This window comes from Pelophylax lessonae (assembly GCF_965119305.1).
Source record: "Pelophylax lessonae genome assembly, chromosome: 3".
In the NCBI taxonomy this organism is placed as follows: Eukaryota; Metazoa; Chordata; class Amphibia; order Anura; family Ranidae; genus Pelophylax; species Pelophylax lessonae.
Genome location: NC_138770.1, coordinates 267,134,314 through 267,146,946, shown reverse-complemented (window position 1 = coordinate 267,146,946; position 12,633 = coordinate 267,134,314). Strand labels below are relative to the sequence as shown.

The 12,633-nt window shown below is 43.1% G+C and overlaps 1 protein-coding gene across 6 annotated transcripts in view; it reads left to right on the top strand.

Annotated features, from left to right (window-relative positions):
• PLD1 (phospholipase D1) overlaps window positions 1–12,633 on the top strand; it is a 316,806-nt gene that overhangs the window by 163,516 nt on the left and 140,657 nt on the right. For all 6 annotated transcript variants that reach the window (XM_082249865.1, XM_082249866.1, XM_082249868.1 and 3 more), the window contains one exon: window positions 11,990–12,160. In XM_082249865.1, coding sequence (XP_082105991.1) covers window positions 12,004–12,160 — 157 coding nt within the window. In that variant the 5' untranslated portion in view covers window positions 11,990–12,003. The remainder of the gene's footprint in view (window positions 1–11,989; window positions 12,161–12,633) is intronic.

The window sequence follows — 12,633 nt, the reverse complement described above, 5'->3', positions numbered from 1 at the left end:
CTAATTGCGTTTTTGAGTGTTTTTCAGCCTCAACATTTTTGGGCATTTTTATAAAATTACGCAAGCTTACATTCAGCTCTGCAATGTAAAAAATGCGTTTTATGCACGTTTTCCAGTGTTTTTTGTGGTCAGAAGAACTGCTCTTGAACTGCTCTTGAACGTGTTTTTCGGACGTTCAGACTACAGCTCATAAACCATCCTGCTGTGTTAAACTTCAAAAAAAACGTCCATGTGTGCATGAACACAGAGGATAACACAGAGGTTAAGGGCTAAAAAAAAAAAAAAAAAAAAAAAAAAAAGAGAAGTGCCCAATCTCACACAGTTGATCAGCTGCAGTGTGCATGTACATTTGTGGTAGGGAGGCAGTAAAAATAGAATGTTGAGCTGCTGTTTTACTACTGCTACTGAATATGACCCATTTAAAGTGCATAAGGAGCCGCACCACATTTTGGCTTGTGGTATTCCCATTGAAACACCCTGTTTCCAGGTATGACAGTATGGTCTCCTGAATGCCTGAAAACCACACCTATACCGCTCTCTGGAAAGCGATTTACCATAGATTGCTTTTCAGAGAGCAACGCAGTTTTAAACAAAACCTAACAACAATCAATAATTGTATGCACAGTGCAATATCTTTGATGGGGCTGTAAAAGTGATCATCGTCATGAAAAATGTGTTTTGCCTATTGCATTTCTTCAGTAGTAATAAAATAAGCATGTGATGTTTAATGCTATACGTAACAGGTACTGAAATACAAATACTAATGTCATAAAGAAGTAGCATTATCTTTTCTCTTCAAATTAGCCTAGTGTTAGGGTAGGGCCTAATGACTTGATGCCAAAGACAGGTACACACAGATTTTCCTGATAGTGTTATCAAGTAACCAATATGCCTGCTGTGTAGGATAATAAATGGTGATAAATTGTCATTACTGAACACTGTTAAAAAGGAGATAAATGTGCATATTGTAGTCCATGCATATCATATGCAGATTTCTGATATTCTAGGTATGCACTGTTTATTTCTCCAACGATCTGTCATTGTGATCCCAAAACATGATGGTCAGTTAAAGTGGAACTAAGCCTTCTATCCTTTACAGCCAAGGAAGCTGCCATCTTAGCCTCGGTTTGATCTGCAGTTGCCACGGTGCTGCACATGTAATAAGTTCTGACACCAGCCATCTGATAGCTTGACATTTTGGGTTGAGAACAGGAGCACTTGTGACACTTATTTACAGCATGCTATGTATGTAACTGTCTGGGGAAATAGTTAAAGTGGAGCTTTTAGTCAGAACATTAAAGGAGAAGTGCGGGATGTCAAAATAATACACATACATACTGATCTATGAGGCTGTAGCATTGGTCCCCCGCCTGCTATAAAACAGAGAAGTAAGGGAATACATGATCGCTCAGTCTTCAGCCAGTCACTGCTTTTCTGCTCTGCCTCTTCAGCACTTATTGGAGCGCCGAGCTGTGGAGGGGGTGGGAGCGGCTGGCTGAGGCTTTCAGTGGTGCGCTGAGAGCCTTAGCCAGCTGCCAGTCAGGCATCTGAGTGTATCCCCACAATATTGGCTCTGTGACATCAGCCAATTGCCGGCTTTAGCGCTTGGCAAAAGAGCATTGGCAATACTTCTCTCAAGTCCTAGATCACTTCATGCTGGCCCCTTTTTTGCAGGTATAGCTATGTAAAACATTAAAACTAAGTGCCTATCTTGTTTAAAATCCAGGAATGAACTGTTTCATCCTGTTCTGCACAGACTCAGTTGCTCTTATTCTTGGCACTGTGCTGATAAAAAGTGCGTCACTAGAGGCTGATATGCTGACAGCCTAAAGGATTGTACACACAGCCCGAAAATCTGACGAAATTAGTTGGTCCGGCAGCAACTGGCCAACTTTCAGCTCATGTGTAAAGTTGTGTGTTCTACAGAAGCCATGGGATTGTAAACCCCATTAACACCCATCATACCATAAGAACATACCTAAATAATAAAGTAAAGGATTTTGGAATAGTTTAGGCCACAGCCATTGTATTGAGTTTAAATCCGTTTTTAAGTCACTAAGGCCCCTTTCACATGGGCGGTAGGTACGCCTGCTTCATCAGTTCAGTCATGTTTTTTCAAAGAAGAAAAAAACACATTGAGTTTTCATCAGCTTTTACATCAGTTCTTCATCCATTTTTTACATCTTTTTAATTTCTTCCATCTGGAGACCAGTGACTCTTCTCTGCTGTCAGTGGGGAATTCCTGCTGACAGCAGAATGTAAACAGACCTGAAAAAAATGCCGGACTAAAAATTTGTCAGCTCTAAATGGCATGTACACTTGCCGGCTGCAAATGCAGAGTGTGTATAATATATGTATGCAAGTCTGTGCTTTGTGGTTGAGTTTTGAATATATATGCCCACTGACTGCATAATGCCTGACTTCCTAATGGTCCGGGCCCAAGTACCGGGAGAAGGAGCTGTCATTGTTGTGCATATATGTCCACTTACTCTCTATAATGCCTGGCTTCTGAATGGTCTGGTCCCAAGTACCAGAAGAAGGAGCTGTTGTCGTTGTGCAGTATGTCCATGTATTCTGTATAATGCCCTGCTTCCGCAGGGTGCGGTCCCAAGCATCAGGCGAAGGAGCGGTCATTTGGTCCCGCCAATGAAGTAGAGAAAGGGGCATGATCACCCTGTGACTTCACCGGATTACCCCTTTGTTTACTATAGCTTCAGGTCCAAATGACAGCTCCGTCTCCCAAAGCTTGGGACAGGACTGTGTAGAAGCAATGATGCGTTCTGGTACATTTTTTGTGCGTTCCAGTGAGTTTTTTCCCCCCTCCTTTTTTTTCCATCATCTCAATTGAAATTGCATTTTGCTGCTTTCTAGGTGTGTTCCATACAGAAAAAATGCAACATGTTCTACCTTTTGTTGACTGCACTCTTGGCTTCAGCACTAGTTTCCCAGGCCACAAACTTGGTGTGCGGTAGGGGTGGACTGACAATTTAGGCACTTGGGCACTCCCTAAGGGCCCGTGGTCAGTAGTGGGCCCGTGACTGTGATGCCCAGGATCCCGAGCGAATGCATGATATGGAAGCTCTGCTGCCTCTTAACATGTTCTGGCCCAATCTGCAGGTTTACTGGGCAGCTCCACACTGCTGTCTCTGCTCTCCCTCCTTTGGGCATAACAGGTAGAAAAGCTGTGAGTACATTCAGCTCTCGCACTGAATCAGCTTGCCACACTGTCTATTCTAGCACTGCACCTGCAGCACAGTTGCCGTTGCCTCTCTGATCCTTCCCGCGCTCTCTCCCCTCCTCTGCTTGGGATTGATAATGGAGGTTAAGCACTGTCACTGCATCCACTCCTTGTCAGCATTCATACAATATCTCCATATGCTGCATTCTCTGCATGCCTGGTGGTTGGAATTAGGGCTGCCACGACTACGTCGACTACAAAAAATCGTTGACGTGCGTGAAAGGCGTCGACGCGTCAGCACGTGACGTCACACGCATCTCGCGTGAGTTGCTTGTTAATAGCGGAAATTAGCAGTGGTAATGGCGACTCCTGGGGGAGAAAGTTCAAGCAGCAGTTCCAGCAGCACACTGAGCACAGTTCCAGTACCACAAAAGGCAGCGAGAGCACGATCACGATCGTCAAGGGTATGGGAATACTTTCAACAGAGGCCAAATAAAATGGTCCTTTGTTCCCTTTGCAAAAATGAAATGGCGTACCACGGCAGCACAACTGCTATGCACGAGCACCTCAGAAGAAAGCATCCTGGCGCACTGACCACAAAGGACCAGCCATCTTTGTAAGTACTAGTACTACTAATTTCAACAATATAATTAATGCTAGCTGATGATTGCTCAGGCCGGGCCAGCTCAATTTTCTTTTAAATGGACTACAAGGCACTTTGCATTTGCAGCCCTCAGTGTCTGTCTTGCTGATCTGTGGCATCCCTCAGGGCATGATTGACATGACAAGTGCAATGATCTGACCATGACCACCAAAATACGCAGAGAGCAACAACATATTTTGACTGCAGCATTATTAATTACAACATTGGCCATGGATATCTCAAACTTCTACTAGAAAAAATACAATTAATATTGTTAGCGTTGAGGCTGAGCATTCATAGATGTGTAAATTGGTAATGTTATGTTATTAATTATTATTAATTATTATATTATTGTTGTTTTTCTCAGGAAGAGGCAAAGCTGTGTACAAGATTTTTTCTTTCATAAAAAGGATGTCACTGCTTGCACACCCCAAGTGGCCATTACACTTACCAATAGCATACTCAACATGATTGTAAAAGATATGAGACCTCTTTCCATTGTAGACGGTCAAGGATTTCGTGAGATGATCAGCACATTTTACCCAGGATACACACTTCCCTCCAGGTCCCATTTCACTAAGCTGATGGAGTGAAAATATGAGGAGAATTTCGAAAGATTGAAAGCGTCAATCAAAGATGTCAAATCCAAAATAGCTCTCACCACAGACGCATGGACCAGTATTGCCACAGAGCCATACTTGGGTGTCACATGCCACTTCATTAATGAAGACTGGAAGCTTACATCCTACAATCTGACCACTATGCCACTTGAAGATCGCCACACAGCTGAAAACATTGCTAACTGGGTGGAAAAAGCAGCTGAGAAGTTTGAGATATCCATGGCCAATGTAATTGCAGTTGTCCATGATAATGCTGCAAATGTTGGAAGAAAAGCATCCTGGCATTTCTTCTCTCAGGTGTGCTGGTCATACATTGCAGTTAGTTGTCAACCATGCCCTGAGGGATCCCCAGATCAGTGCGAAGTGCCTTGTGGAACATTTTAAAAAAAGTTTCAATGGGTACCCCTGATCATGCACTAATAAATGATGTATCCGTAAGATGGAACAGTACTTTACACATGATCAGTCGCCTGCTTGAACAGAGGTGGCCTGTGACTGCAACTCTTTCCAATCCTGATGTCACACCACGAGGGAAGCGCTTCCTGGATTTAAAACCTGATCAGTGGAGCTTACTTGAGGAAGTGGAACAAAGTCTTGAAGCCTTTTGAGTGTGCTACGGTTTTCTTGAGTGGAGAGTCCTATGTGACTGGTTCCGCTCGACCTCCTTTGGTAAAAGGCCTCCAGAAATCCATACAGAGCACAATTTGTGAGACAGTGGCAGTCAAGGCTTTCCAAAATGTTGCTGCACAGGAGATGACCTCAAGATGGGAGCGGAAAATTAAATTCAGAGATGACGGTGGAGAAAATATATGTCTTATTGCAGCAGCCCTGGACCCCAGATTCCGCAAACTAAAATTCCTGGCAGCAGAGGATAGTTTAAAAGTTCACCTCAAGGTCCAAGCTCTTGCTCTTGAAGAGAAAAGAAGATATGAGGAAGAGCAAACACATCAACGTCAATGTGAGGAACAGGTTCAGTCAGCCAGTGCAATGAGTCCAGACATGAAACTTTCAGAAAAGAGGCAAGTGTCTATGTTGGACTCTTTGCTCGGTTCAGATTCAGATGAACACCACAGTAATTGTGAGGATGACACTGGTCACATCCAAGATCCAGAAATTCACAGTGAAGTTGTGAGGAATGAGATACACATGTACTTTAGTGAGCAGGCCATTCCAAAGGAAGAAAATCCACTGAAATGGTGTAAGGAAAATGAAGGGAGGTTTCCCATCTTGGCCATGCTGGCAAAGAGTTACTTGTCTGTGCCTGAACATCAACCCCATCTGAAAGGCTTTTCTCAGTTGCTGGCAACATTGTGACTAAAAAAAGAGCAAGCCTAACTGCAGGGCATGTCGATATGCTAACCTTCCTCCATTGCAATGCTATATTATAGATACAGGCCCCCAACCTGTACCTGTTGCACTCTTGGGTTGTATAATGTTGGACTTCTTTAAACTACAAGACGGCTGTTGGCTGCCTTCAGGTAATCATTCCTCAGTATTGGCCATTATAATTTGCACAGTGTTGAGCGGTGCTTGCTTTTTGTTGGACTTGGCTCCTTTAAAACTATGTTAGTTTTTAGGTATGTTTTACATTTACAAGTAACACACCAAAAAAAATACTGGTCAACAATAACACTGTATATGTAAAACATACCTAAAAAGCAACCAAGTTTTAAAGGAGCCAACTAGTCCAACAAAAGCACTGCTCAACACTGTGCAAAAGTAATGGCCAAAAATAATGGCCAATACAGCAAAAGATTACCTGAAGGCAGAGAGCTGACTTATAGTTTAACCACCTCCCATCCGGACTTGAATTTTCGGGAGGCCGTTTTTTAAAAACGGCCTCCCAGAAACAGTCTCCCCGCGCGCTCCCGCGAGCGCGCATCGGCGAAAATCTGTGTCGATCACAGATCGTGGTGAATGGCCAATCACAGCGGCCATTCACCACGTGATCGGACCGTCCAATGAGAGATGATCTCATATGTAAACATATGAGATCATCTCTCATCGCCAGCGCGCCTTCCTCACACGGAGCCTGCAGTGTGAGGAAGGAGGAGAGCTGCACAGCGCCGGGGACAAAATGTAATCAGGGCACCGATCACCAGTGCCCTGATTACTAGAGGTAAAACAAACATATACACAGTGCCCGCCATCAGTGCCCCCCATCAATGCCCACAATCAGTGCCCATAGTGCTGTCAGTCAGTGCCCATCAGTGCCTGCTCATCTAGGCACTGATGAGCACTGACTGGCAGCACTATGGGCACTGAGTGTGGGCACTGATGGTGCTACCCATCAGTGCCACCCGTCAGTGTCCATCAGTGCCTTCCGCCAGTGCCCATCAGTGCCGCCTATCAGTGCCCGTCAGTGCCGCCTGTCAGTGCCCAGCAGTGCCACCTCTCAGTGCCCAGCAGTGCCGCCTATCAGTGCTCATCAGTGCCGCCTATCAGTGCTCATCAGTGCCGCCTATCAGTGCTCATCAGTGCCGCCTATCAGTGCCGCCTATCAGTGCGGCATATTAGTACCTCCTCATCAGTGCCCATCAGTGCCGCCTCATCAGCGCACATCAGTGAAGGAGAAAAATTTATTTTCAAAATTTACTTGAAGAAAATAAGAAAAAACTTTTTTTTCTTTTCAAAATTTTGTCTTTTTTTTTTGTAAAAAATAAAAAACCCAGAGGTGATTACATTCCACCAAAAGAAAGCTCTATTTGTGTGAAAAAAATGATAAAAATTTCATATGGGTACAGTGTAGCATGACCGCGCAATTTTCAGTCAAAGTGTGAGAGCACTGAAAGCTAAAAATTGGTCTGGATGGGAAGGGGGTTTAAGGCAAGTAGTTAAAGAAGTTAAAGTGTTAGTCAGATATGGCATTTTTCATGCCTGATGCCCTAAAGTGTTTTTCACTTTGTGTCTCTCTTGTTTTTTTGCACACACAGTGTTGTTGAGCAGTGCTTTATAATTTATATGGCATTCTGAATGCTTTAGGTTTTGAATAATGGCATTATTCCTGCCTGTTAAAGTGTTGTTTACATTTTATTTTTGCCACTTTAACTTCAACCACATTGAAGTATTTTTTGGAAAAACTTTAATAAAAGTTGAAATATTATATTAGAAGTTGTACGTATAATTTTTTGTAAAGTTATTCAAAGGATTATTTAACTAATTAAAGAAAGAACACTAGATTAAGCAAAAAAAGAAAAAATGTAAATAATCGATAGATTAGTCGACACACAAATTAATCGTTCGTTGCAGCCCTAGTTGGAATCTTCCCAAACTCCATTAAACACCACAATAGGAGAGGGGGCACATTAAGAGCACCTGTCTTGCTTAACAGTAGCCTGGTCTGTCATCACAATTTCTGGCCCTTCTTTATGCACACTGCTGCACCTGTGATTTTCTCCCGAGCTTTACCAGGCAAGACAAAGGGGAAGCGAGCAGCAAGTAAACTCCTCTCCCTTGGAAAACAAAAAAAACCTACTTGTTACCTCCTTCACAAGGAACTGGCGGTAAAACACTTTAGAAAACAAAAATACTTGCTGGTGACTCTGAAATGAACATGCGCAGTCTGGAGCCAGACGATTAAAGAACTGCTGGGCTTAGCCTCAGATTGGGCAGCAGCAGGATCTGGCTTTTTTTCACATGCCCCACCACACAAGTAGAGGCCGAGCTCCAAGTAATCTGCTGGCTCCAGACTGCTCATGCGCAGTTCAGAGTCACCAACGAGGATTTTTGTTCCTAAGGTGATTAACCAACAGGCACTCGCAAGTTGCGGCCAGGGCAGGTATTTGAAATGGGGGACTATGGAGGGGCAGGACATAAGGGGTACTCTGAAGGATGTAAAGAGGTTACTGGAGGTACTAAGTTAGTACCTCCAGAGTGCCCCCTTATATCCTCCTCCAAAGTGCTCCCATTGTTCCTTTAGGAATAGGGTAAAAATAATAAATTCACATTTTATTTCCTGCAAAAATATGTACATTTTATTATTTTTTCCTTCATGATGAATGTAGCCTTTAAATATTGATGTCATAGTTCAGATATTGGCACCTCCCTTTTCTAAATTAACACAGTAAGTGATCCATACTGACCACTCACTGTGTCCATTCATAACTGAAGCCTAGTAAACTGTGTTTATTATGCTTCAGTTGATGAATGGACAAGGGCTCTGTCTCCTGTTAATTCATCTGCAGTGCAGTTGAGGTGACAAAGGAGGAGACTGGGGAATGTGTCCTCAGTCCCTTTCTCTGTCTCAAAAGTGAGACTTCAGGGGTCTTTCTAGACCCCTGATATTTCACCAAAGATCCCCCCCAACAGCTTTAGTTATGAAAAAAAAATGTAAAACATTATTAAATTAAAATTAATTGAAAATAATAAAGAAAAAATAAAATACAATTTGTAAAAAAAAAAAAAAAAATCTATTAGACTATAATTTCTAATCAAACTAAAAACACATGCCCAATGTGTATCATTATTTAGCTACACCCACTGTGTGCTAGCACCACAGGTCACCATCATCCTAGTAGAAACCCCAAGTGCATAACTTTTCCAAGGGCCCATGATGCTCTTAGGGTGGCACTGCCCATGAGAGGTTCCTGGTGCTTGTATTGGTTTGCCAGCTTTAAGTCTCCTGCCACTCTGCATGTTGCCGAGCTTGGTACCCCTCCGCACTGACCTGCTGCATTATTGTTGCATCATAAAGATGTCTACCTTTTTTAAACCTAGGGGCCCCAGGATCGCCTATTACCCGGGGGCCCCATGAGTTGTCTCAGTTTGCCCTTGGTGTGTGGGTATAGGAATGAAATTTCATGGGGGCCTCTATTGTTATGTAGCTTTGCAATGGACTGGGGCATATAGCTTTTTAAAAATGACTTTAGAGCTCTATTTCTGCTGTGAACCAGGCCGCCTTTGGTCTTATACTGTGATATATGCCTGTTATGTATTCCTCTTGTATGAAGACAACCATCTGTTGTACAATGTGCTTTTCTGGAGAGTAAAATTAAATTATAAATATAAAAACAAAAAAAAACAAAACTGTCCTTGTGTTTTTGATGCAAAATAAAAGCACACTGAACTGCATGAACCAGCCATCAATCAAGTGTAGGTAGTGAATCAATACCCTGGGCCTGCCTCTAACCATACCTCTAAAATAACAGCTTAAACATGGGAACAGTTTCTCTATAGAATTCTGTTTTTTATCGTTACTGCACAATCTGTTGGTAGTTTATAAATAAATCACATGTTGGCAAGGCTTACTATTGAGTTCCTAGTTACGTTTGAAAGTTTTTTTGTTTTTTAACTGTACTTTATTTTGAAAACATGCTAAATGGATAATGTTTGATTAAAATATCGTAGTACTGCTCTCTGGGTGTTAAATCAATAGTGACATTTTGGTTTAGGCTCCTTTCACACAGTGTGTCCGTCAAATGGACTCCGCTTTTCTCAGCAGGGGATCGAGCCGCCGATCCCCCGCTGAGCAGAATGACAGCTGTTCTCCGCGCTGTGTGCGGAGACACAGCTGTCACAGCCCCATAGATCTCTATGGGGGAATCGGATGGGAACGGACCGTCGGTCCGTTCTCATCCGATCCTATACGATCCGATCCGCTGGACGGATGGAAAATAGGGTTTCCATCCGTCCAGATTTGACGGATCGGATGTCAGCGGACATGTCTCCACTGACATCCGATGCCCCATAGAGATGCATGGGGGGACGGTCCGTTAAGATCCAACAAAAAAACGAACAGGCGGATCTGAACGGTCCGCCTGTGTGAAAGGGGCCTAAAGCAGAACTACGCCCTCCTATTCTTATTTTCAATTTATATTCCATGTTTGCCTCTGTTGGATCTGCAGTTGTAATGGTAGTGCACATGTGACCAGTTATGACACCATCCAATAGATAGCTTAACAGTTGGGTTAGGAGCACCAGCAACTGTGAGAGTTATCCTTCACGACATGCCTTAAATGTCACTGTTTTGAAAAGCCTATAAATTCATGGGTATAGTTCCACTTCAAGTAGGAGAAATGTTTGATATGTGTGTGCTCACATTTTACTGAAGAATGACACCCTGATCTTATCACACTTTTTTTTTTTGTCTGAAGAATATAAGCAAAAAGTGTCAAACTAGAATATTTTTTTTTTTTTTACGAACTCTGCAACTGTAAAACAAATTGCTTGATGTGTTCAGTTTTTGAATGAGACAGATTTTACATTTTACACATTTTATAGTTTCTAGTGCTTTATATTTGGATAGTGTTCATATTTAAGTAAAATCTTTCAACGAGGACTCATTTGGCAATAAATATATACTTTTTGTCCCCATTGGTGTGCTTCCTTTCATTCTGTCCCTAGTAATGGGATTTAAAAAAAATAAAAAATTACTTTGCTGGAGATACGCTTAAGGGCTCTTTCACACGGTCCGCCTCCGTAGGCGGATCCGTGCTGCTCAGCAGGGGATCGTAAACACAGATCCCCACTGAGCAGGAAGGTGACATCTCCCTCTCTGCTCTGTGTGTGGAGAGGGAGGTGTCAGAGCCCCATGCATTTTTATGGGGGAATCGGATGAGAGCGGACCGTCTGTCCGCTCCCATCCGATCCCCTGGACGGATGGAAAATAGGGTTTCCATCCGTCCGGATTTTATGGACAGGATCGGATGCGGATGGCAGCGGGTGTCACGGACATGTCTCCGCTGACATCCGCTGCCCCATAGGGATGCATAGGGGATCCAATCAGATCCGCCTAAAAAACTGACAGGCGGATCTGATCGGATCACTCGTGTGAAAGGGGCCTAAAAGTTGCCATCCGCATCCAATCCTGTCCGTGAAATCCGGACGGATGGAAACCCTACTTTCCATCCATCCAGGGGATCGGATCGGATGGGACAGGCGGTCCACTCTCATCCGATTCCCCATACAGAGCAGCGGGGCTCTGACACCTCCCTCTCCGCACGCAGTGCGGAGACGGAGCTGTCATCCGCAGGCTCAGCGGGGATCGGCGGATCGATCCCCGCTGAGCAGAGCACGGTCCGCAACGGAATGCGGACCATGTGAAAGGACCCTTATTTTTTTGTTTTTGTTTGCTAATATTTGCTGATACAAACTGATCTGTAATAAAAAATTACCATACTTTTTCTACTTTATTCTCGGTAATGTTTGCTTTGTCAACACGCTTTCAATATGGAATAATGTTAACAATGTTATTAAAGTTGAATAGTAGGCAACTTTTTTCTTCTTTTTGGATAAAATAAGGAAGGGTTATAACCCCTGTGTCCCCATTGGAAGCTTTCCTTTCTTTTACTGCTTTTGGGACAACTTTTTTGATCTTTTCTATTACTTTCAATTTCGACGATAAGAGCAAACAGAACAAATAGGGTGAATGTTTCTAATTGGGGGGGGGGGGGGCGGCAAAGACTGGATAGGTGTTCTAATCCCTCTCCAGTCTATCTAAAACAAACCAAACGTTTTGTCTTTACTTATATTTAATGTGGGTGCATTGATACTACACAACCATGCTACATTCCATTGATTTTTAACATTCTATTTTTTTTTCCCCACTAGGCCCCTGTGCTATCATGTCTCTGAAACCGCAGAGAAGGCAGCTTGATTCTTCTGCTCTGCACAAGATTGCTGCAGACATGAGCAACTTAATAGAGAATCTGGACACCAGCGAGCTCCACTTTGATGGAGAGGAAGTGGATGCTGATATCATTAGTGACTCTAAAGCAAGCCGTAAGTGTTCTATCACATCTGAGCCCAAAAAACATAATTGAGTCAAGTGAATAAGTTCATATCAGCCATTTGATAACCCTAAGCACTACATGACTGTATTACAATCTAAGTGTACTCTAGAGTCTGACCTAAAGCCAGCCATACATGAATTTTAAATTTTGCCTGTTCAGCAGGAACCAGACAATTTTTGATTCCTGTATGGGCAGGGAGGTTGTACAGAAGTCAATCTACTGATTGACTTCTGTACGACTGCCCTGTCTGATTTTTTTTCTTTTCTCCACTCAATCAGCACTGTAGGCTATAGCCTTCAACACTGATCAGTATATTGTGACGGTAGGGAAGTCTGCTCACTGTCAGAATACAGTAGCTCAGCAGGGATGATTCACACATTTTAAGGTGAATCGGGGGAATTGGGTCAGATTGTTTGTTTTTTTTTTTTTTTTTTTATTTAGCCTCTGCTTTGTCGTCCATGG